Below are 25,884 nucleotides of genomic sequence, written 5' to 3'. Positions count from 1 at the left end.
CCTAATCACCCCCAACTCATATAAACATGTGAACAAATCACAGCATTGGAGTTTTCCTCAGTTACTCCCTTTTCTACGCCCCCTCTGCCCTACTACACGATTACCATCCACTCCACCAGAAAATTCTTTGGGTTACATGGCAGTAAATGCTGAATCTGTTACTCCTCTCCATCTCTTCTGATACCATCCTGGTCCTAGCCACTGTCACCTACAGGGCCACTATAATGTAGCTTCCTCATTGGCCTTCCTGCTTCCTGGCTTGCCTCGTTAAGTCACTCTTCTACATAGCAGAGTGATCTCTGAAAAATGTAAAGCAGATCACATCATTCCCAAGTTAGAAACCCTCCCAAGACTCCTCCTCACACTCGGAATGAAATCCAAGATTCTCACTGTGGCATACAAGGCCCTGTGAAACCTGGGTTCTTCCTCCTGTGATCTTGTTACCACTCCCAGCCCTGCCACTCCTCCAACCAAGCCAAGTTATTTCCAGCTTCAAAGGGGACTTGTGCCTCTGTTCTTCCCTCTGCTTAGAAGCCTTTTTTTCCCTTCTCTTGGCAGACTTGCCATGCTTGTCATAATTCAGTTCTCAGTTTCAGTTACACTTTAGAGACCCTCCCTGACCACTCAATCTGAAGTAGCCCTTTCCACCAGTCATATCACATTAGCTCATTATATTTTAGTTTGCATTACTTAATGCTATCTGAAATTATTTTGTTTGGATATTTGTTGGCTTCAGGGGTGTCAGGTGGGTAATAGAAGTAGGTGAGTTGGGCCACAGTTGTCTGGGTGAAAGACAGTAGGAAAAGGTGGGAACTGAAGTCATCTCTAGAGGACCTTTGTCCTGGGTCAGGGGCAGGTGTGGCTGTGACTTAATATTCTGGAATCCAGTAGAAGTTGCCCATTTCAGAGAAGCTAGAAGTTGGCAATTTATTATAAAAAGAAAAATGTTAAGCACTGTAGGAACCAAACAAAACACTAATGGCAGGATGCAGCCCAGCAGTCTCTCATTGGCAGCTTTTGGGTTGCTCATTAAGCCACTGGAATGTGACAGGAATCCTTGTCAGATTTGCTCCATGTCCCACACACACTGCCTGGAATAGAGTAAGCGCTCAATAAGTGTTGAATTCGAACCAGGCAGCTAACAGAAATGTCAGTACCCTCTCTGCACTGCAGTTTGACGTTCCTAAGAATAGACTTCTGACTGATAATACTGTGCACCTGGGTCCTGGTGAAGCTTCGCTTTCTGGTTGTCAGAAGAATGAGACTAAGACACTTTGCATTCCTGCTTGGCTCTGGCTTTGCTCTGATTGCATATCCAGGAGGGGCAGTGATCGCAGGATGTTGAGTTACTGAAGTCAGAAGTCTTTGGTTCCAGTTTCAGCTGGGGCACTTGTTGAACAGACACATCACTTCACCTCTCTGAGTTTGTTTCCTCATCTGTAAAATGGAAATAAATCTGGCCCTTCATGCCTTGCCAGGGCTATGAATTTCTAATAAAATGAATGAAAACACTATAGAAGAGTCATTACAGAGATGTCCCGGGGACAGAAAACAGCTCCTCTCAGTAAAGATGAGGCTGCTTCCTTGTCAGCATGGCGAAAGTTACCTGGATATTCATGTAGCCCAGAGGCCACTATGTTTTTTTGATAAAAAATCCTTGTGTGTGAAGGCAGTGTTAATACTTTAATATTACTATTTCAATTTATGTGGGTTTGAAAGTTTTCAGAATAAAAATTTGGGGAAATTTTAAAAAATGGTATATAGATTATTTTTATCAGTCATTAAAAATAAAAATACTTAAAGCGCAAAAGTGCACATCTGAAGGTCTGTTGATAGTCTTCATCAATTTCAATTAAGGTAATAAGACTTGTCTTTAAAAGATGTTTTATAATTGGAGATTACAGCAGGTAAGTAGGAAACACACACTGTTGTGTTGAGTTATCAGTGATGGTATGCTATAGACCCAGCAGTGCCCCCAATTGGCCATGTGTCTAGAAACTTAGTGATTTGGGATTCATGTTCTCTACAAAATTCCAGAAATGGGAGTCTTCCAGGTGAGCATGACTTGGTTTCAGCACACAGCTCTTGAGACTGAGACCCACTGATGACACAGGTTGGCACTGCAGAATTAGCCGTAGACACTGAAAGCATGATTCATAAACACAAACCTGGGGACGCCTTGTGAGACTGTGACTGTGTGAAGCTTGCTTGCTTCAAGCTTCCAATTCTGATCCCAGAGTTCAGGGCAGTAGGAGAGTGTGCTCTCTAGCTGCTCTCTGTTCAGCAGACACAGTCTGAGTGTGTTTGCATTTTCTTGTTCACGTTAATAGTGGCCCACATTCAGTGCTAAGCCTTCAATCCCTACCATCTCACTATTGTTTCTGCCTCAGGAAACAACCCTATCTTAATGTTTACCTGGTGAACTACCACCTCCCCGAATCTTTACAATTTTTAGAGGATAGGCCTTGACCCTCCATGAAAGGTGAAAGTGTTAGTCGCTCAGTCATGTCCAACTCTTTGTGACCCCATGGACTGCAGCACGCCAGGCTCCTCTCCATGAAATTCTCCAGGCAAGGATGGTAGGCATATAACCAATCAGCAAACTCCTGGACTTTGCTGGACTTTAGAAAAAAGTGAAAATATGTTTAGTTTTCTGCTAGAATTGCTTAGTAAGTAGAATGTAAAGTTGTTAACTGTGTAGTCCTGCCCAAGAATGAAGCCAACAGGAAAGCAGCCAAAGAGACTGCAGGCTGAGGATGCTTGTTTCAGCTGCTGGATCCAGACACACCTGAGGTTGCCACCACTGGACACCAAGTTACTAAGAGCCAAGAAAGTCCTGTGTATGATTGTCAATTTGAATTGGGATACTCTTGCAACGGAGAGAGCCTTGACATCAGCATTATTAGGGAGTCTAATTGCCCAACACACATAACCAATAAAAGGCTTGCCCAGATCTTTGCGTTTAGGCCTATCTAGGAACTCACACAGAGAAGGTGATGGTACCCCACTCCAGTACTGTTGCCTGGAAAATCCCATGGACGGAGGAGCCTGGTAGGCTGCAGTCCATGGGGTCTCGAAGAGTCGGACACGACTGAGCAACTTCACTTTCGCTTTTCACTTTCATGCATAGGAGAAGGAAATGGCAACCCACTCCAGTGTTCTTGCCTGGAGGATCCCAGGGACGGGGGAGCCTGGTGGGCTGCCATCTATGGGGTTGCACAGAGTCGGACACGACTGAAGCGCTTTAGCAGGAACTCACAATAAATACATTCACACAATAAAATACATTCCTTTAACCAACGTGTGTACAGCCAGAGACAAGAATACAGATGGAGAGCCACATGCTGTCCAAGTGTTACTACCTGTTATAAAGTAAGGTGAGCTCCAGTATGTGCTGCCCTCCTACCTTGATGCAGCATCCTGAAAGGCCACGCTCAAATTTAGAACTCTCAGACTCAGGTCTGTGCCGCAGTGTGTTGGCAGAGGTGGCCGTCCCATGATCAAGGCTGCTCTCCTTTTCCCACCGGGTTCTTTTCCACATTTCGAGGAACACCCCAGCCCACACCTCATATGCCATCATATCCCTGCGAGACAAACACCCGCCCCTTGGCCAACAACCACTCAGGCCTCAGGTTGTGCGCCGTGGCAGTGCCACCTCTGTGAGGATGGACCCAGGGGAAAGGCTCGTACAAGCCCTTGAATCAGGCTTGCATCTGTTTGGACAAGGAGTCCAGGGTCTGGTGGATGGGATGGCAGCCGTTTGCACCAGGTGGTCACATCTCCCTGGTCTTTCAACTGTGCCTCGTGGAAGGGGCATGGCAGGGCAGGGCCAGGATGGGTCCCTCTGGAGGAGTCGTCTTGCCCACATCTGACACTGTTAATCATTCTGTTGACCACACTTCATCTTTTCCCTGCAGTTTCAAGTTCACTAAGCTAAACTCTTCTTAACACATCAGAAATGAAAAACAGTATTTTATTGTGAGTTCCTGAACATTCAGCCAGGTATGTATCAGAATTTTTCTTTCTTTTTTTAATGGCCACTCCACATGGCATGAGGGATCTTAGTTCCCCAACCAGTGATCGGACCCACATCCCCTGCATTGGAAACTCAGTCTTAACCACTGGACTGCCAGGGAAGTCCTAAGGGGAGACTTTTTTAAAGAGAAGTATGTCAACAGAGGGCATTTGTGCAGGCTTCGGGGAATAGTTGGCAGTTGCTCATTTTGACCACTCTCTTACACAGAGCTTCGATGGGAGGTAGGTGGGGAATGTAGGGCTAGGTGGACAGATGTGAGCGGGAATCAGGAGAATCGCTGGGTCTTCACAGTGGGGAAGGCCCGAGGAAGGTGGCGACTGACAGGATGGGCTGGAGGAGAGAGGGGCGCAGGAGGCCAATGCTGCTGGGAGGAGCAGTGGGCTGTGGAGCAGAGAAGCTATAGACGAGAAACCTCAGAGGGGGAGCTGGCCAGGACTTGGACAGGGTGAGAGAGAACTTCCTGGGGCTGTGTGCCTAGACCAGGGGGCCCTAAGAAGAGAACCAGAGAATTCTAGAGAGCTGGCCTCTGTCACAACACTTAGCATGCTCTGCCTTGAGTTTTCTTTTCCTGTTGCTTTCCTTATCCTCACCTAAAAGGCAGGGAGTGTGTTTTTCTCATCCTTGCGTCACCCACAGTGTCCACCGCTGTAGGGCATGTAGCAGATACTCAAGATAGCTCTTTGGTTCGGTTTTTTTAATCAATGGCTTTGAGAAACGTGCCACCTTTGATCCCACTATTAGCAGACCCATCCTTCCCTCCACATACTAGTTCAGCTCTTTCATTCCTCAGATGGGCAGACACTATTCCTGGGCTCCTCATCAGCAAGATGATATGTGCTTATTGAGCCATGATATTGGTGGATGACAGAGGGGGAACAGTCATAGACACTATGTCAAGTTCGGGGTTAGTGAGACAGTTCTCTGGGTACACAGAAGGAAGTTTCTCTAGAGGTCAAAGAAGTGGCCACTACCAAGCACTGCAAACTGTCAGCTGCTTCCTTTCTGTTTCTTGAAGTGGTTGCTTCAGGGCCCTCTCTGCATACCGAAAGCATGAATGCCTGGGATGACAGGGGAAGACAGGGAGCTGCAATGAAGACTGAATATTCACCCAAACATCTATTGAGCATCTACAGCGTCTGTGGACACAGTGAGGACTTAGAGCAATTGCATCTACTGTATTCTCAAAATTAAACTTCAAGGTCATTTTTTTCCCAGATGCCTCTGGACACTCTTCATCTAGATCAGGGTTGTCATAGCACCTTGTACAGTACTTCCCTTTAACCTAGCATTTATAAAATGGCATTTGAAATGCTTGTTTTCTGGTCTGCATGGTCTGCTCAACTGGAAGCTCTTTGAAAGCAAAACCCAATTTTGTCCTCAGCACTTTGCATGCCAACTTGCACAGTGCAGGCATCATTTAATCAACGATTGCTGAATCAAATGAGACATTGATGTAGAGTGTCAAGTATGGACAAAGTGGCACCTCAGGATTTCAGGGGGAAGTCTTGTTGGAATTCTAACTGAATGTTGGAAGAGTAAGTGGTCATCAAGAAGAGATAAGAGAATTCCAGGTGAGAACAGAGGTGCGCAAACGTTGGAAGGCATACTGAAGGTGTGAAATTCTCTATAGTTGGAGCACATTGGTGTATCTGGGGAGCGAGGGCCCCAAACAGGATAGCAGTACAGGATAGTGTAGAACCTCGGTAACATTGGTGTCAGTCCATAAAATATAGATTATGGTGGCAGCCTGGCCAGAAAATTAAGATGTTGTCCTGGGAAAGAGCCAGAGACCCCACTGGCAGCGCCTCGCACCTCACCCTGCACATAACACGTGCTGCCAGCTGGCCCGCAGACCCTGGCCCGCTTGGGAGCCCAGTGGACTCTCAGATTCCCAGGGTGGGGCCTGTGGGGTGGGACGCCCAGGGTGGGGCACCTGGGGCGGAGCGCGCAGGCGCGCTGATGCCTCGAGCCCCAAAGGGAGGGCGGGTGCGCGCACTTCTCGCGCACGCGCGCACGGAGGGGGCGACGGCTGCGGTGACGCTGCTGCGCCGGGCGGGCGGCGGCGCGTGAGGCGCGCGATTCTCGGTGTCTTGGGAGCAGTGCCCCGGCCCCCGCCGTTCCCGCCGCCGCCATGTCGGGCCGGTCGGTCCGGGCCGAGACCCGCAGCCGGGCCAAGGATGACATCAAGAAGGTGATGGCAGCCATCGAGAAAGTGCGGAAATGGTGAGGGGCCAGGCCCAAGGGTGCTGGTGGGGGAGGCCGCCGGCCCAGGTCCAGAGCAGCGGCGAAGTGGCGGGCGGGGTGGGAGCCCACCGGCAGGCGCTTGGGGGAGGGGGGAGCGGAGAAGGCGGGAGGAGGGAGCCGCTCGCGTCGGCGTGAGGTCAGAGGGCGCGCCGGCCACGACCAATCAGAGGGCTTCCCGGCCCGCGGGCCCGCCCACCTGCTCCCCCGGCAGCGCGGCGCGGGCGGGGATCTGCCGGCTTCCGGCGACGCCGGGTCTGAGGGGTTTGTTTAGCTGCGGGTCCGCGCGGGCATGCCTGAGGAACCTTTTGCGTTCTGAACTGTCCTGTATACTAACCAACAATCTCTGAGGGGTTCCCGTTGGCCAGACTGAGCACTCTGCGTATTAAGGCGTCTGGGTTAGATGAGAACTTTAAGGCAAGCCACCTGCCACGGGGCTAGGGAGTCATTAGAATAAAAATTCCTGTCTTTCTCCTAATATGGGCTCACGCGCGCGAGCTGGATAGGCATTTTCTCTTGGTGACCTGGGAGCTGTTAGAAGAGTCAGGATCTCCCCCTTGTTTGGAAACGGCTCCTGTCATGTTCATTGCAGGCGCAGGTTGACCGCCTGTTTTGTACCAGGAGTTCCAGTGTTTGCGCCAACTTCTTGAGTACTTTTCTCTAGCTGATTGCTACCGATAACTTTTACTTTACTAATAACTTTAAAGCCGGGTAGGTGTTAGCTCCCTCCAGGAAGCCTTCTCCAAGACCTCCTGCCCTTCACCCTCCGCTCCCTTTAGAGTCATTGTTGTTACTCTTTAGTCGCTAAGTAATGTCCTATTCTTTGCGACCCCATATAGCCCGCCAGGCTGCTCTGTCCGTGGGTTTTTCCAGGCAAGAATACTGGAGTGGGTTGCCATTTCCTTATCCAGGGTATCTTCTCAACCCAGGGATCGAACCCGTGTCTCCTGCTTTGGCAGGTGGGTTCTTTACCACTGAGCCACCTGGAAAACAGGGTCATCATTACCTTGAACTTTATTTATTTGCATGTTTATTTGTCCATTTTGCTACAGGACCAAGTTCCTCATCTCTAAGGACTCACAAATACTAGTTAAATAGTTAATGATCTTCCTCCTCCGAATCTAATGCTTTAGGTTTTGTGAAACCTAGGACTGGGCATCCCTTCCTCTTCTGTCCATCTCTCTCCTCACCTGCAGCCAAGGGCAGTTAAGCATCTTCTGTCACTTGGAACTCTGTCTCACCTAGAACTCTGTACCCGGCTCCCTGTGATCTGCCTGCCTGCTTCAGGACTGGCCCAGTTCCTTGATCCATTCGTTACTTTGTATTTTTCTCAAGTGTGAATTTTTTAGCACTCTTTTGCTTAGGAAATAATGCTTCATTGATCTCTTCTTGTCCTTAGGATAAAGACCAAAAATGATCCTTCATACCTCACTAGACTGGCTCAAACTGCCCTCTTTCGCAAGATGCTGGCCATCTTTCAGTTGGAGCCACACTACCTTTCCTTCCGCCCAGCAACCTTCCTTTACCCACTCCTTCCACTTGCCTAGTTAGTGCCTGGCTCTGCTCTGCAGTTGCTTCCTCACTGAAACCTTTCAAGAGCCCCAGTCTAAATCAGGTCCTGTCCTATTTGGAGCTTTCCACAGTGGCATTAGGTTGAACCATAAGACCTCTATATTTGCCTTTTTTATCTGCAGAAATGGCAGTTTGATGTGGTTAAATCTAATAATCAGGTTTCTAACTGAAATGAGTTGTGTGGTGTCTGTTTACAATTGGAATGCAGGCTCGGGAGAGTCAGGACTGTGTATCTTGTTCCCTGTGTGCTCAGGACCTAGCAGAGGGTCTTGTAGATTCAATACTTGTTGAATAAATGAGGAATAAATGAGTGGCTTGTCCAGGAATTAATTCCAGTTTCTAAGTCTTTAGTTCATTCTTCTTTCTGTTACATCACAGTCTCTATATTTTTGTGATGTCATTTGCTGAATAGCATCATCAGTAACAGCAGTTACTTTTTGGCTTTTCTGTTCTCACATTGGGACTTGAAACATTCAGAAGTCACACTTCAGGCTCCCCAACTCTGGCCATCCGTAATCTGCACCCTTATTCAAGAATGTTACTTGCCTTCCCCTCCCCAGGTATGTGTGGGGAGGGGAGAACAGCTACTCATTTTTTTTAAGGCCTATCTCAAAAGTACCCTCTTCTGTAAAATGAAATCTTAAAGCCATCTTTCCATGGCGCTTGGCCTTCACCTCTTCCAAAAGCCAGTGTAAGGCTCAGTTCTGTTAGCTGAAAGCATCGTATCCTGTTCCTTGGTTATTGGAATTGTGTTTCAACCCAGTTTCCCTGGTGGCTCAGATGATAAAAGAGTCCGCCTGCAATGTGGGAGACAGAGGTTTGATCCCTGGGTTGGGAAGATTCCCCTGGAGAAGGAAATGGCAACCCATTCCAGTATTCTTGCTTGGAGAATCCCATGGGTGGAGGAGCCTAGTGGGCTACAGTCCATGGGGGTCACAAAGAGTCGGACACACTGAGCAACTGATGTACCCAGAGTTTCACGGAGTTTTGCCTTCCATGGAATATCCTGGTCTTTCAGCCTTCTTTCTTGCCGCCTTCACATATTACAATGATTTCTTTACTTATCTTTCATTGCTATGAGTTCCCAAGATAGGGACACTATCTTATATATCCTTTATCCTTATATATCCTATTTTATAATAGGACTTTATAAAATCAGTGGGATTGAATTAATTTTGGGGAGATGAAGAAGTTATGCAAGATGGATACCTGAGTTTGAAAATGTGCTCATACTCCATACTACTGTAGTCTGTGAGGAAAAAAATGGTTTTGGTACACCATGTGAGCAGAGGTGACAGGTGGAAGGTTCGGGGCTAAAGGAATTCGATAGTGAAGTGTTTCTGGAAAGGGTGATTTTGCCTTGAAAAGCAAAGTAGGATTTGACAGTTTATGAAGCATTTAAGGTTGACCACATGATCTGGTGAGAAGTAGAAAAGCACAAGTTCTGATCAGAAAATCTGTTTTATTTTATCGGTTCTGAGAAGTGTCTTTGTTTTAGGGAGAAGAAGTGGGTTACTGTGGGTGACACGTCCCTTAGGATATTTAAGTGGGTTCCTGTGACAGACAGCAAGGAGGTAAGTGTGGAAGAAAATCAAAACAACAAAAAGGTAACGTCTTCTTTCTTTCTTTCTTTCTTTGATTGCCTCTTAGCTGTTATGGGATATATTTCCCCAGAATTGAGTTGAAAATACTTCAGGGACCCGTCTGTCATTGGTCCATGCAAAGCCTCTCATTTTATTAGATTCCCCCTTCTCCCCGTTATTCCCTTTTCTTAACCCATTCCTCTTTTCCAGGGCTTGACCAACTACACCCCAGGCCTGTTCCCTGGGTGTCCATATAGTTTAATTTGAACACGCCTGTGCCCGCTGGTTTCCTTATTTGTGGTGGCTTTTGACTTGTAATGGTAGCATTGAGTAGGCCATAACATCTAATGGCCTGCAGAGCCCAAGATATTTATTATTGGCCTCATAAGAAAAAGTTTATGGACTCTTGCTGCCCACTGCAGCATATTAGATGTGTTTTGTATGTATATATGCCTTTCTAATTCCCCTTCCATGATTTTATTTGTACATCTGTATATTCTTGAAAAATACACAGCTTTGTTTCATATTTGTATTTTCAAAACTTTGCATCTATATATAGCATTGTGCTGTAAACCTCTTTTGTCTTTTTGTGTGAAAACTCAAACATGTTTCTGTAATTGTAAATAAAATTATTATCTTTACTCTTGCATTATATTCTCTTATGTGCAGTAACCACATTTATCTATCAATACATTCCCTGAGTGATAAACTCCCAGATTTCTCCCCCTCTTTTTATTCTAATTGTTTTTAAAAGATCTGAACTATAAAATGCATACAAAGGTATCTAAAACATAATGTACTATACAGGGAAAAAAATATGAAGCTAATACCCTTGTAAAGACCACATGTCAAAAGATAGATGTTGTTAACTCCCCCAGCAGCCTCTGAAACTTGCCATCATCCCTGTTTCTCCCCTCCAGGGGAGATCAGTCTCCTTTTGCTTTTCTTACTACTTCTTTAGTCATGTATGTTTACACATTTCTTGATATAAACAGCATCACAAAGTATCTATTTTTGTGGGTCTGACTTTTTTGCCTAGTGTTATGTTTGTAGAATCATCCATGTTGTCTTTGGAGCTGTTTGTTCCTTTTCCTTGATGTATGGAGTTCTGTTAGAGTACTGTACCATAATTTATTAATATCCATTTTCCTGTAGATGGATATTTGGATTGTCTCCAGTTTGGGATAACAGGAACAAAGCTCCTGTGAACATTCTTATTTTGTATACGGGTCAACATGTGTGCGAGTTTTCCTAGAATATATTCCTAGGAGTAGAATTGCCAAGTCTTAGGATATGTGTATTTTGACGTATACCAGGAATGCCAAAGTGATTGTGCCATTGTATATTCCCAGCAGACATACCAGAGTTCTCACGGCTCCTAACCCTCATCAACAGTTGGTATTGTTGGACTTGATGTATTAAGATAGCTCATTTTGGTTTTGATATGGTGATTTAGGATGTAATTACTGATGAGATGGAGAACTTTTTCAGCATCCTTTGGGATTTCCTCTTTTAGGCAGTGCCAGTTTAAGTCTGTTTGGTTATGGTCTCTTTCTTGCAACTTGTAGGGATTCTCTGTGTTGTGGACACATATTCTTTATTGATTGAATACTGTCTGTACCTTGTTCCATTCCATGGCTTGTCTTCACCCTCTGTTTATGCAGGCTTGATTAGCAGAAGTTTTTTTTAATTTTAATGTAGATAAAGTACTTTTCTGGATAGTGCTTTTAAATGTCTTAAATCTTTTCCTTTTTTGAGGTTACAAAGATATTTTCCCATATAATGTACAAGCTTGTTATTCTGTTCCCATTTATAATATACCTGGAGTTGATTTTTGTGTATTTTGAAGTCAGGGCCCAATTTCATATTTTTCCATGTGGGTATGCATTTGTGCTCCCACTTGAAGAGACTGTTCGTTTCTTCTTGCTCTGTAGAACCACCTTTGTTGCGTTTCAAGTATAGATACGGGTCTGTGTGTTTTGCTGCCAGCTTTCTTGGGTAGCCTGGTTGACTGTGGTGAACAGCCTTCATCCATTCTCCTTGAGGACTTGTGAGAGGTTTTCTCTGGATTAGATGCCCAGGAGTGAGATTGCTCTGTTGTTGGCTGTCCATATATGATTGATTTTTAAAAATATTTATTTAGTTAGTTATTTGGTTGTGCTGGGTCTTAATTGCAGCATGCAGGATCTAGTTCCTGGATCAGGGATTGAAACCAGGGCCCCCTGCATTAGGAGTGTGGATTCTAAGCCACAGGAGCACCAGGGAAGTCCCATACCTGATTGTTTTTACTCGATGTGGCCAGATCTCTCTCCTGAATGGCTGCCCTGGATAGTTACCTCCTGTTTCCCACATCCTCACCAACATTTGGTATCATCTAACACCTAAATTTTTGGGTTCCAAAATCACTGCAGATGGTGATTGCAGCCATGAAATTAAAAGACGCTTACTCCTTGGAAGGAAAGTTATGACCAACCTAGATAGCATATCCAAAAGCGGAGACATTACTTTACCAACAAAAGTCCATCTAGTCAAGGCTATGATTTTTCCAGTGGTCATGTATGGATGTGAGAGTTGGACTGTGAAGAAAGCTGAGCGCCAAAGAACTGATGCTTTTGAACTGTGGTGTTGGAGAAGACTCTTGAGAGTCCCTTGGACTACAAGGAGATCCAACCAGTCCATTCTAAAGGAGATCAGTCCTGGGTGTTCTTTGGAAGGAATGATGCTGAAGCTGAAACTCCAGTACTTTGGCCACCTCATTCGAAGAGTTGACTCATTGGAAAAGACTCTGATGCTGGGAGGGATTGGGGACAAGAGGAGAAGGGGACGACAGAGGATGAGATGGCTGGATGGCATCACCGACTCGATGGACGGGAGTTTGAGTGAACTCTGGGAGTTGGTGATGGACGGGGAAGCGTGGCGTGCTGCGATTCATGTGGTCGCAAAGAGTCGGACACAACTGAGCGACTGAACTGAACTGAGCACCTAATTCCTAAATCCTGTTAGTCTGGTGGATGTAAAGTAGTATCTCTTTGTTTACTCTATATTTCTCTGAACACTAGGGAGATTGATAATTTTATCTCTTCAGATTTCCTTTTTATACATTTAGATTTCCTCTTCTCTGATTTCTTCTTTCTTTCTTTTTTTTATGGCTGTGTGGCTTTGTGGGATCTTAGTTCCCCAACCAGGGATTAAACTCAGGCCCTCAGCAGTGAAAGCCTGGAGTCCTACTAACCACTGGACCACCAGGGAATTCCCCTCTGATTTCTTAAATTTTCCTTATTCTTATATTGGACTTCCTGTCTTTACTTTTCTGATTTGCATTGATTCTTTTATGTTATAGATACAGGAAACTCGTATTAGTTTTGTACATGGCAGTTGTCTTTGTCTAACATGTCGCATATGATAACTTTGTCAGTAATAGCCTTTAATTTTTTTCTGTCAAGTTAACTTTTTCCTTCTGATTTTTACTTCCAGGGTGATGTTTCAAAATTATTCTCCATTTCCTGGTTATAGAGGACTTCTGCATCTTCTGCTAGCTTTTTAATTTTAACTTTCATTTTTAGACCTTTAATCCGTGTAGGTTTTTTTTTTTTTTTTAAAATGGTGAAGATAAGAATCTAATTTTAATTTTCCTTCATGTGATGAGCCACTGCCCCTAATACTGGTCACTCCATAATCTGTCCTTCTCCACTGGTATGTGACGTCATCCCTGTGTGCTGTATTCACATGCTTTTGTTTTTGAGCTTTCCATTTTTTTGTTGTTATGTTTGTATGCTAGATTTATTTACTATGCGTTTAGTGTGGCCTTCATGTAGGGTGAGTTTTCTCTCTTGTAGGTTTTTGGAAAGATAGTCTTTACCAGAATGAAAAATTCCCTCCTCTTTTTAGTTTTCTGAGGCTTATTAAAAATTATGAATAGATAATTTGGACTTAATCCAGCTGCTTTTCCTGTGTTTACTTAAGTGTTCATGGGACTTTCGTCCTTTAATCTATTAAAATGATGAATTTCTGATGTTTGAACCATTGCATTCTTAAGACAAATTCTACTTGGACATGCCTTTCTTCTTTTTTTTCTCATAATATTACATTCAGTTCACAAATAATTGAGGTATTTGCATCTGGTTTGTAAATTGGTCTGTAATTTTCTTTTCTTATGCTATCTTTACCTTGTTTACACCAGCATCCTGAAACAAATTAGGTTAGTTTCCCCTCTTTTGATTTCTAGAACAACTTGCATAAAATGAAGGCCCTACCTTAGTACTTTCTGGGTCTTTGGTGGCGGGAGAGGTGTTGATTATCATTACAGTGGCTCTCGTGGTGATTGATGTATTTAGGTTTTCCTTTTTTCTGTACTTATTTTGCTGTTTTGTGTCTTTGCAAAAAATGTTTCCATTTCAAGTAGGGGATTGTTTCTTTAATGGGGGACAGTGCTGAGTCTTCACCCTTACCCACTTCCCCAGGAGTGTTTAGAAATGAGGCAAGGCACTGTTTGGTTGGCCAGCCATGCTAAGCTTTTGGCAACACACGAGTCAGTCCTATGCAGTGAAGAATTAGTCAGCCTGTCCAGAAGGCCAGCAGTGCCCTGCTGCCGAGCACTGATCGGTTTTCAGTTGTGCTGCTGTGTAGTCATTTATAATGTCCTTTTGTACTTTAAAGCCTCTTGGTAGTTATTTTGTCTTTTTCACATTTGTTGTTTGTTTTTCCCATGTAACATGGTCCTAAAACCTTTATTAAAAGAATCATCGTGTAATTTTTGTTCATCTTTCTTTCATTTTGCTTTTTTTTCTATTTGATTAATTTTTGCCCTTGTTATTTTCCTTTTTTTGTTTTATTCTGTTTTTTCCACTTCTTGGGTTGAACACTTAGCACTCTTTTTCCTGTTTTTCTTTGCTTTTTTTTTTGCAGTCCATTTCACTTCTGTAGTTATCTCCCACAGATTTGGACATACATGAGTGTCAGGATATCATGATGGTGTCATTTAGCTGTAAGATTTTCATAGGTTTCTCTTTGGTTTCCTCTTTAACTCAAAGGTTATTTAATAGAATGATATTTAGTTTTCAGATGTGTGAGGTTTTTGAAAGCTGTCCTTTTAAAATTGGTGCTCTGATTGTATGGAATTGGTAGGGTATTTGTTCTTTGGCATTACTGGGACTTTTTTTGTGATCTGATCTGTAATTGAATTGTGGACAGTTCACTTATAATTAAAACAGATATATACTCTCGATATGAAATTAAACAATTGAAGGATTTGTTATGTTATCCAAATCTTCTGTATCTTTGCCCATCTTTGTATGGTTTGCTCTGTATGTTTCTGAAAAGAGTGTGTGAAATTGTTGGTTTGTTTGCTTCTTCATGGTCTCAGTGCAGTTCAGTCGCTCAGTCATGTCCGACTCTGCGACCCTGTGAACCACAGCACGCCAGGCCTCCCTGTCCATCACCAACTCGCAGAGTCCACCCAAACCCATGTCCATTGAGTCGGTGATGCCGTCCAACCATCTCATCTGTCGTCCCCTTTTGCTGCCCTCAATTTCTCCCAGCATCAGGGTCTTTTCAAATGAGTCAGCTCTTCGTATCTTTCATGGTCTATGAGTCAGTTATCCTTTGTACTTTGAAGCGCTATTTTTGATCCATGTATGTCTATGATTCTTACGTCATCTTGACCTGTTCCTCTTTTTACCAGTATGTAATATCCTTCTTTGTCTCTTTCTCACCTCACATTCTGTTTTATCTGATACTACACTTTATATCCCATCTTCTTTTGATTTGTATTTGCCTGGTATGTCTTGTAATACTGTTTTTCCCCGTTTTACATTTTTCTGCTTATTGGGCATATTAGGATTAGGTTTAGCTGTGCGTGAGGGAAAACTCAAAATAGCAGTGGTTTAAAGCCGTTATTTTGTTCTTAGAGAAACAGAAGTATGCAGTCCCGGACTGGTGTGGTAATTTTGTTCTAAGAGTCCCCAGGGACCCAGGTTTCCGGCACCCTCTCTCCGTTTCTTTTTAGTTTACTTCTAAGGGAGTAGTGGCCTTACTCATTTTACGTTGTTTCTGCTGGGGTAAGATTACATGTCGTGAAGTTTACCGTCTTAACCTCTGCAGCGTGGACAGTTCAGCAGTGTTGAGTGCATTCACCTTGTATAACCCATCTCTGAAACTCTTCGTCTTGCAGAGGTAAAAAACTCTGTACCCATTAAATAATTCCCCATTCCTCTGTTCGTGTTTGACCTTATATTCCAAGTTCGAGCTCTAGTCATCATTCAGCATATTCAAGTTCAGGGCAGTAAGAGAGTGGAAGGGTTGGCATATAGTGTTTTCATGAATTTAAGGAGTTTTCCAGAAGTCTCCTCAAGATGTATATACTAAGTGTTCATAATAACTGTGGCATGTCTAGGCACCAGAAAGGCTGGGAAAGTGTGACCACCTAAAAATTCTATTTTTATGGACAAGGATTTCAGTCATAATACACTTTGCTTTTCTTTTTTTCTCTTCACCTCATGATGACTAGACAGATTTTCTTCTGCTGATCTGGAAGTTCTGCGTTCTATTTTTAATCTTTTTATTGGCAACTTCCAACCTAATAAGACTTACACTAATTTTCCATATCAATGTATAAAGCTTATAAAATTCTGTATTTTTCCTCTGAACCTCTGGTCTCCATCGCCCCCTGCCCCCCACCCTTTCGTCCCTACCCTGTCCTTTGTTTTGAATGGAATTTCATCTTTTTTTGGCCACACCGTGTGGCTTGTGGGATCTCAGTTCCCTGGCCAGGGACTGAACCCTGGTCAAAGCACTGGGCCCCTGAAAGACTAACCACTGGGCCACCGGGGGACTCCCTAAATGGAATATCCTGTAATGTTGACATCTAGCTTTATTTCTTAACTTTTAGTTTGTTTCATCTCTTTATCCTTTCTTTGTATATTCTGACTTCTTCATCTAGTTTTTGCTCACTAATCTTTTCTTCAGCTCTTATCTATTTCTGCTTATAAACTCATTCACCTAATTTTTACTTTGAACAATTTCATTGCTCATACCAAATATCCTTGGCAGTGGTTCAGAACGACTTTCCCGTGTCATCCTTGTCTTTCTGAGGAGAGTTGCCATATTCTATTTAAGTTCTTCTGTCCTGTTAGTGCACTTTCCCTGGCATAGCTTGCTCTGTTAATTCTTTCATGGGTCTGTTTTCCTCCAGTGTCTGGTTAGTTTTCTCTGTGCACTCATCTTTTCCTTTCGACTTTGAGCTGTGTTGGCTAGAAGCATGTAACCGAGGGGAGAACGTGAGCCTAAGCTCCATGCTTTCTCCTCTAAATAGCTGAGGGGATGGGATTAGCCTCAGGGTTCAGCCTTTCCCTTTGCCCCTCTCTCATCTTCCGCTGTCTCCCAGGGAGCTCTCTAGTACCAGTCTCCACATGCTGCCTTTATCTGCGAGCAGCCATCCTTGCCAAGTCCATGGAAGCCGGTGGGTGAAAGTTAGAGGGGCTCTGGGGCCACCCTTTGTTTTTCATCTACCCTTGGCTCTGGTGATGCCAGTACCATACAGGCCACAGGTCAGGCTGCTCGATCTCTTGTGCCGACGCCCCCTTCCCCATTGCTCAAACGGAAGCCCCTGGCCCTTTCCTATTTCTTTTTTTTTCCACTTGTGCCATGTGGGATCTCACTTCTTCAACCAGGGATCAGATTTGCCCCTCCTGCATAGGAAGTGCAGAATCTTAACCACTGGACCTGGGGGACATCCCCCTTTGCTATTTCAGGTTCTGCTTGTCCAGGACCTAGCTCCCTTTGTCTCTCCGAAGGACTTCTCACAGTGTTTGTATTGGTTTCTGAGCTGGACCCTGAGGTCCATTGGTTTATCTACCTTCCACTGGTTTGTGGTAGTGTGCCAGCTTCAAAGGTACTAGCATAGACCTGTTAGGTTAGGAAAAATCGAAAATGATCAAATTGGTAGAGAAGAATACGTGAAGGATGTAAGGGAGTGGGACACTGCTGATGGGAGAATTAACTGGGACAAACTTTCTACAGGTTGATCGTATATGTATACTTAAAAAGCTTAATTAACCAGATGTTGGGAATCCTTTCACAATATATACACATATCAAATTACCCCAGGATATACTTTAAACATTGTACAGTTTTATTTGTCAGTTATACCTCAGTAAAGCTGAGAGTGTGTGTGTGTGGGAGCCTTCAGAATATTTACGCCTTTGATCTAGAAGTTTTACCTCTAGACATTTATCCTCAGGACGTAATCGTGATGTGTACAAGGTACATCTGCAGTGTTGAGTATTCCAGTATTGTTCGTGGTATTTAAAAATTGCAAGCAAAATGAAGATCTTAGCTGTAAAGAATTAAGTTATTGTGCACCTGTATATTGTACAGCTTTGTTACCCTTTTAAAAGATGGTCTGAAAGACTACTCAGTGGCATAGAAAAATGTTTTTAATATGATGAGTTGGGGTGGGGAGCAAGTTATAAGATTGAATCATGGTCCATTTCGATACAATTATGTTCGGGCATCTCTGGTTGTGCAGGTGATTTTCATCTCTTTTCCTGTATTTTCAGAATTTCTTACAGTGAATGCATATTTTACGTGAGCACAGAATCTGAGCACAGAGTCGTTGAACTAAGGAGAGATCAGGGAAAAATAACAGTAAGACCAAAAGTTGGCATGGGTGCTGTGACGCTCATACTCCAAATGTATTGCCAGCCTTCTAGTAGAGAGTAGGGAGGCACAGGGTATTTTAAGAGAAATATGTTTATACTTTCTGATCTAGAAGAATTTTTTTTTTTTGGTGTGAATTTCGCCAATAATCCAGGAAAAATAAAAGTTAAGCATTGTAGATTTATTTCTACTAGTACTAAACAAACACAGTCCTAAATAAGGTAAAGCTAAATGTCCACTAGTTGAGTAGTGATTGAGTGAGTATGATACCGGGAATATTATGCAGCCAGTAAAAATCATGTTTAGGTAGCCTCTGTAGTTAAATGGTAAAGTGTAATTGCGCTAAAATTATGTCTGCATATAAAACAGAAGGGAAGGACTACATACATATATATGTACAGTTGACTTATTGCCGAGTTACGATTGAGAGTATTCACAAAAACTAAGCTGTGTTACTAGTACAATGCGTGTACGATAAAGTGACAAGTATGTGAAGTATGGGTTAGTAAGTTTGGGATTGTCCAGATTTGAAATTCCAGCTGTGAGGATGCTCTCATTTGCAAATGCTTGGGTTGGTGATTGCCTTTCCTGTGGGCTGGTGTGTTGCAAGCTAGTGCTTACCTTCCACTGTGGTTCCCCCACCCATGTGACTTGCATCCCGCCTGAAGGCAGAGGTGGACATGGGAGGTCACTCCAAGTGGATGGGGTGGGTTGGTCAGGAGTAGAGCTTGGAGGGGCCCCTTGTCCTGTCCCTGCTCACATCACATATAAAGTGACTCCTTCCTTTGTCCAGTCAAAGGGCCTTTCTTCTTTCACTTTTTACCCCTAGCTGTGCTCCTGAAACGGATCTTTGCTCAAATGAGTATTTTGTAATTCTCACCCATGTAGGGAAGGATCGAGCAGAGCATTCTGATCAGGGCAGAAAGCAGGAGGGTCCCACAGAGAACTCCAGTGGAAGCAGATATATATAGCTGCCTTTTTCTTGTGAGTCATGAGATTAGCGCTGGAAGGGTCCATTTTACTGATAGAGCCACTGAGGCCCGGGGACACCTTGTCCAGATCCTGTTATTCCTTGGGTCTTAAAACCCCCGTTGTTCCTCATGTTCCTAATCCAGACCTCTGTGGTGTCTCAGCACCTTCTTTCTCTCTTTCTGTGAGTCTTCTGCTTGGCTCTGTCATATTCCTCTTTTTTTCCTTTTCTAGAAAGAAAAGTCAAAATCGAACAGTTCCACAGCCCGGGAACCTAATGGCTTTCCCTCTGATGCCTCAGCCAATTCCTCTCTCCTTCTTGAATTCCAGGGTGAGTTGCATCCTCATGTCTTTCTTGCAGGAAAATGAATATTTAGATGACCCATCAGTAATCCGAAGACTAGCCTCTGTGTCATTTCAGTGCCCACGGTTTTGCTGGTGTCTTGCTGGGCACCTGACAGAAGTCTTTGCATTTCGACTTCACAGTAACCCTGCAGGACAGACGAGTCTCCTCACTTTCCAGTTAAGGAACCTGAGGCTCAGGGAGGCGAGGCGCCACGTCTAAAGTTAGTCACTCGTAAGTGAGGACCGGTGGTAGGTCCTGGTTTTCTGGATCAGAAGCTCTGTTCTTTAGACTGTGCATTTGATGAGAGCGCTTCAGAGGGGCGCCTCCCCCTTCCACCCCCAGGCTGGGGCGTCTGTCTGTCTGTCTACAGTTAGGCCAAGCTCCGCCTCCTAAGCCAGTCTTCGGTAGACGTCCGGCCTGAGTCAGCACTGCACTGAGAGCGCGACCTTTTCTACCTGTGTGGCAGTTCCTGCTTAGGAACACTATCACTGCAGTGTCTCCTTTTTACATTTGCATCAGCCTGGGTTATAAACCAGGCAGTTACCATCGTCCCGATTTAAGGCAACTGATACTTGGAGGAGAAAAGTATCTACCTAAGCTGAGAAGTGACAGAACTCTATTATTTTGTGTAATAAAATGCTACTTCCATTTTAGTGTAGAAGATAGTGGTCATTGCAGGATGAAGACTAGAAAAGGCTTACAGTTTTCTCTTTGGAGCTAGACTGGGAACAGCCAGGTATCCCCTCCTTCCCTCTGCCCTAACCGCCCCTACCCCACGGTTGGCATGGTACAGAAGAGACTACAGGGGGACAGTCCTCCAGCTGCGTGAGCTGTCTCCACAGCATAAAGCTCCGGGAGACATGGGAGGCTCCACTTCTTCAGCTTGGCCACCGTCTCACCCTTTTCATGCCCTGAACCTTTAGTGCGCTCCTGCTGGGTGCCAGGTCCTGTGTACTGTGCTGGAGACTCAAGGACCCGTGAGCCACAGAGCCTGCCTGCACCGGGTGTAACGGAGGGAGACCACTGTGTAACATAGTAAATGCAGGTGTGCACAGCAAGTGGCGGGAGCCTGAGAGGGGGTGGTCGTGCCCACCCAAGGGAGCCTGGGACCCAGGGCTCTGCAGAGGAGAGGATGCCTGAGCTGCCGGTTGGCAGGCATCGGGGCTTTTCAGGAAGATGGGAAGGAGCACGTCATACCAGACACGGTGCTGGTAGCTGCTCTTAGGTTTGGGTCCGACCTGGCTGGAGCCAAGGATACGTATGGAGAACGGCAGGCAATGAACCTGGAGATTCGAGAGCAGTGTTTAGGATGTGATAGGGCCCTCTAGTGGGCAGCAGGAACCACAGAAGGGTTTAGAAAGTTCACCCTGGCAGTGGTGTGAGGTCTGCGGCGGGGAGGCTGAGACCCAAGGGAGGGCAGCTGGATGGCTGTTGCCAGAGGCCAGGCCTGAGCTGAGGCAGTGGGGAGGAAGGAGTGGACACACGTGGCATCAGAGCAGTAGGACAGGTCCGATTTGGTGACTGGCTGCTGGAGGTTGGGGAGAGGAAGGAATTGTTGAGTCAGTTTTTAAGTTAGGTGGTGACTTTAAGCCTTCAACAGCGCTTCCCAGGTGGGATCCAGTGGTCCATGAGGCAGTGAGGCAGAGCCTGGGCAGGTGCAAGGCCTGAGCTGACCACCTCCAGACCCTGTCACCCTCCTTCAGATAGTTGAGAATGGCAGACAGACTGTCATTTTCTACACCTCTTGTGAGAAAGGTTCAGAGGCAGAGCCACGTCCCTCCATTGACTGGATTGTGAGAAAATACCAGGTCCCAGCTATAATTAGTGGATACTAAAGAAGGGACTCATATGCGTATATTAACCTCCTTGACATATAAATGTTGCATAAACTTAAAGATTCTGGCTTCATCCGGTGGTGCTTAGAATATATGTCATAAAATAACATGTACTTAAATTGGTCAATTTAGATTCTGTTGGTAATTTGCGATGTGCAGAAGCCCTGGGAATGTCTGCCCTTGGTTCAGGGGCTGTTTGCAGCTGTGATCGGTATGTGCCCAGCTGTGTCCACGCTGTCTGCAGAGACCCCAGGCCCTTGGCTCTGTACTGAGTCCCCCTCGAGCGTGACCGGCCTCAGCCATTGCCTTTGTCATGTTTGATTTTCAGATGAAAACAGCAACCAGAGTTCTGTGTCTGATGTCTATCAGCTCAAGGTGGACAGCAGCACCAACTCGAGCCCCAGCCCCCAGCAGAGCGAGTCCCTGAGCCCTGCGCACACCTCTGACTTCCGCACAGACGACTCCCAGCCCCCCACGCTGGGCCAAGAGATCCTTGAAGGTGAGTCTTCCCTGGCCCAGGATGTGTGTCTTGGAGGGGCCATGCTCTTGCTTTTGATTTTCTTAGGAGTCACTGGTTAGAGACGGTGCCTCAGAGCTGGCAGCTTCAAGCTGTTTGTCCGTTGTTTGAGGCTCTTTTGGGAAATGGTTGTATTTTCCCCTTTCACAGAATGATGGAAAGAAACAGCAACACGATTGAGTGCCAGGCTCTCCTCAAGGAAGGCACTTTTCATATTTGAGGCCTGGTATGAGTCTTGGGTTTCCCTGGTGGCTCAGCAATAAAGAATCTGCCTGCAGTGCAAGAGATCCGGGTTCGATCCCTAGGTTGGGAAGATCCCCTAGAGAAGGAAATGGCAACCCACTCCAGTATTCTTGCTGGGAAATCCCATAGAGGAGCCTGGTAGGCTACAGTCCATGGGGTCACAAAAGATTTGGACACAACTTAGTGACTAAAACAGCAAACATGATTCTCCTTTCAAAAACCTCATGGAATAGCAACTGTTGTCTTCGTTTATCCATGAGGAAGTTGTCTTAAAAAGTTCAGTTGCTTGGCCACGATCCCACAGCTGGTGGAACTGCCTGATTTGTTTCATTCCTTCTAACTTCGGAGTTAGTGCCCTCTGTACTGGATTCTGCAAATTTCTTCTTAGAACGTATGTTGATTCTATAACCAGTGGATACCCCTTCACCAAGGCGCCTCTCAGGAACACTCCCCCAACCTGGGGGGGTCTCCTGTCCCAGCAGGCCCTGCGTTACACTGAACTTGCTTTTTCAGAGCCCTCCCTGCCTGCCTCAGAAGTTGCTGATGAACCTCCGACCCTCACGAAGGAAGAACCAGTTCCTTTAGAGACACAGGTAAGGAGGTGCTTTGGTTTTCATAGTTTCTAAGGAAAATATCAGGGCTCTGTTGATGTTCACTGGCTCTCTAGCATGGGAGGGATGTAGTGGGGGTTGGGAGGCAGCAAGGGATGCTGGTTAGAAGGTTAGGAGGTAGAGAAGAGGTCCTGTGATCTGTGAGACAGTCGGGGTTGTGATTAGGGTGGAAGGGGAGGTCTGCTTCAGAGGGATGCCTTGTCATTCCATGCTCTGGCTGCGTCTAGATTGCTGAGGAAGAGGAAGACTCAAGTGCCCCTCCCCTGAAACGCTTCTGTATGGACCAGCCTGCAGTGCCGCAGACAGCGTCGGAAAGCTAGCACCACCCTGGCGCCCTTCACCTCCAGGCCCCATGCCTCTATTTATTGCATTCTGGTTCTGGCTGTGCTGTGTTGCTGGGGTAAGGGCGAGCACCGGGGTCCAGAGCCTGCACCTCACAGCCTTCTGGGCTGGAAGGCGGACGCGGGACCTGGGGTCGTAGCATCATCTTCCTGTCCCTGGCACCTTTGTCTGCCTGGTCCTGAGAAGAGGAGCACTCCTGTCCTCTTTGCACCCCAAGGAGGCTGGCGCCTCAGCCGCTTCAGGATCATCTGTCACCTCCAGTAGCAGTCTCTGCTCCACAGCCTCTGGACTGAGCTGCTGGTGCTTCTGCAAGAGGAAAGAGAGGGGGAAGGCACCCTCCAGAGAAGAGCGTGCCGAGGGCTTACTTGAACTTGAACGGAGACTGTAGATTCATGGACTTGCCCATAGGGCTAGGGACCCTGTAGGCTGCTGTTGGAGAATGCCTGAGTGGACTCTGGAGGGAAGGGAAGGGCTTAACTCCACACGACGGCAGAAAAGTCCCACCTAGACTTCATGCTATCCTGGCACTTGGACCCATTCCTGAGGCCGTCCTGCCTCTCGTGGGCTCTCTGGCTGCTGACAGTCCTTTGTCCCCCCACTGTAGCCACCCTCTTCCCCCAACACACACAAACACGCACATACTCGCAGCTGTTTCCACCTGGACATTTCATTCCAGTATCCCCCTGCCTCCTGCCATGGTCCCCAGCTCTCCTGCCGCAGACTCTGCCCCAGCGAGAATTTGAGGTTCTGACAGTACTCATCCCCACAGTACTCCTTCAGCCCAGACTTCCTAGAAAGTTCCCTTTTCTTCGAAATCTGCATGTTTCATCGAACCTTGTGATTTTATTTTTTGTTTCAAAAAAGTTTAAGAAAATGGAAATGGACAACGGTGAGTGAAGACATATTTTAGCACTGAATAGAATATTTTTAAAATTAAACTATTTGAAATATGTCTTGTTGGCAGCTGAGTGTGTCATTCTTGAGGGTTGTGGGGGCAGGGGCTGGTGGTGATGGTGGCTGAGTGCTTGTGAAGTCACTGTGGGCTGGGCCCTGCCAGTTGTCTTGACTCCCACAGAGTGACTTCAGTGAAAATGATTTGGAGACTCTGTTTGAGGTTGTCACGTCCTTGGAGTTATACTTCTGCCCCGGTGTACACAGAATACAACCCTGTGTACATGGGATGTGTTTCCCACAGCTCCAGGTCCTTAGGTGGCTGACTCTTTAAGTTTTTCTTTTAATTTTTTATTATGGTAAAATACACAACCATAAAATTTACCATTTTAACCATTTTAAAGAACAATTCAGTGGCACCAAGTGCATTCACAGCAATGCACAATCATTACCACTATACAGCTCCAAATGTTTTCATTGCCTCAAGCAGAAACCCGTACCCATTAAGCCCTCACTTCCCACTTGCCCCTCCCCCAAGGTGATGGAGGGAAGGGAAATAATAAAAGACAGTGGATTTGGGAAGTTCCGAGGTTTAGGAACCAACAGGACAGGCCGGAAAAGACCAGCCAGAAGCTGAAACTGTAGGGACTTCCCTTGCCATCCAGTTGTTAGGATTCCAGACTTCCGCTACAGGGGACTTAGGTTTGATCCCAGGTCAGGGAACTATATCCTCTTAAGTTGCATCACACAATGAAAAAAAGTGACAGAAGCTGAAACTGTCTAATAAGGGTTTAGGTCTGTATCAGTGAAAGACGAGTGTTAAACTGGAGTCAGAAATGGAGGACAACTGCCAAGCAACAGTCACATTAAAGCTTATTATTTTCTGTTTTAAAATGAAAATATCACTATAGAAAAACATACTGCAAAAATACATGAAAACATAATGAAAGAAAAAAAAAACCACCACCCATAACTCCCATCTCTGCAAGGTAAGCACTGTTCTTTATTTGGAGAGCCACTTCTTAGCTCTCCTTTTCGTGTAGCTACAGCTGACATTCTCTATTCTTAAAGCCCCACCTCTAGTTTCCACTTCTGGCAGGATTTCCAGCTGTTCTTGATGGCTGTCCAGGGTACCTCCAGTTCTTGGGGCTGAGCCCGAGCCCATCCCTGAGCCTCCCACTACATCTCTGCTTTACCAACACCAGGGCTGGGTTCGGTCCACAGCGGCCACAAGCACTGGAATGACTTTGGTGCCCATTCTGATGTGCAACTGGGTGCGTTTTGGAAATACCAAAAATGGCCCCCCGTTTTTCTCCCCCCAATGTTTTTGGAGTTTTCACTCTGCGTGTAGTCTGCCATTAGGTGTCTAGTCCTGCAAGCATCCATCCCGTTAGTCACCTTGTCTGTGCCTCTGAAGTCCGGCCACTTGTCTTCACCGACCTTGCTGACCATTTGCCCCATCACCGCTCCTGCCATTCCCTTCCACGTGGTCACTCCCATTCAACCCTCACATGCTGTGGCAGAACGAGAACTTGCCTTTGCCATTCTCTCTTGATACTATCTGGCTGGAGATCCCTGTGTTTAGGCCCTGAATTTACCACGTCTGCTCTGCTGCTCCTGCCTAGGATGTCCATCCCTCTTTTCTGCCTAGTGAGCTGCAACTTCTCTTCACAATCAGCTCAAATGCCATGGCCTCTGAGGTTTCTCCTAATCCTCTTAGAAGAAATGGCTACTGAAGGGAGATAAGCTCTCTTCACTGCTAGATGGCCTGAAGGGGCTTCAAAGAGCTGACATCTGACTTAGATCAATGGGGGGGAAAATGTTGCCTGCCACATCAGTAAACAAAGATGTTGCAGGCATCAAGCCATCACCTTACAGCGGCTGAAGGAAGGGAACTTAGGATAGAAACAGGATGCCTGCCATCTAGGTCCACTCTCAACACCCCTCCCCAGAAATTCAGGATGAAAAAGCACAGGATACTGGCCCCAGATAGTGGAGGTGCATATCAAAGGAAAGATTTCAATGAGCTGGAACTTTTGCATC

The 25,884-nt window shown here is 45.6% G+C and overlaps 1 protein-coding gene across 3 annotated transcripts; it reads left to right on the top strand.

Moving 5' to 3' along the window:
- The first annotated feature begins 6,049 nt into the window (after nt 1–6,049).
- BCL7B (BAF chromatin remodeling complex subunit BCL7B) lies at nt 6,050–23,902 on the top strand. Of its 3 annotated transcripts, XM_086374529.1 has the most exons (7): nt 6,050–6,259; nt 9,348–9,423; nt 18,976–19,071; nt 19,291–19,387; nt 21,566–21,736; nt 22,511–22,590; nt 22,836–23,902. In XM_086374529.1, exons 1-7 carry the CDS (start codon nt 6,168–6,170, stop codon nt 22,926–22,928), a joined length of 705 nt encoding a protein of 234 aa, XP_086230655.1. In that variant the 5' UTR covers nt 6,050–6,167; the 3' UTR covers nt 22,929–23,902. The 3 variants fall into 3 exon arrangements, with proteins under 3 accessions (XP_086230655.1, XP_086230653.1, XP_086230654.1); XM_086374527.1 differs by lacking the exon at nt 18,976–19,071; XM_086374528.1 differs by lacking the exons at nt 6,050–6,259; nt 18,976–19,071 and adding an exon at nt 6,442–6,694.
- The last annotated feature ends 1,982 nt before the right edge of the window (nt 23,903–25,884 follow it).

The sequence above is a fragment of the Bos grunniens genome, chromosome 25 (genome assembly GCF_055505025.1).
Source record: "Bos grunniens cultivar Pamir isolate PY7600 chromosome 25, Bosgru_T2T1.0, whole genome shotgun sequence".
NCBI lineage: Eukaryota > Metazoa > Chordata > Mammalia > Artiodactyla > Bovidae > Bos > Bos grunniens.
This window is presented reverse-complemented; position numbering and strand designations above follow the sequence as displayed.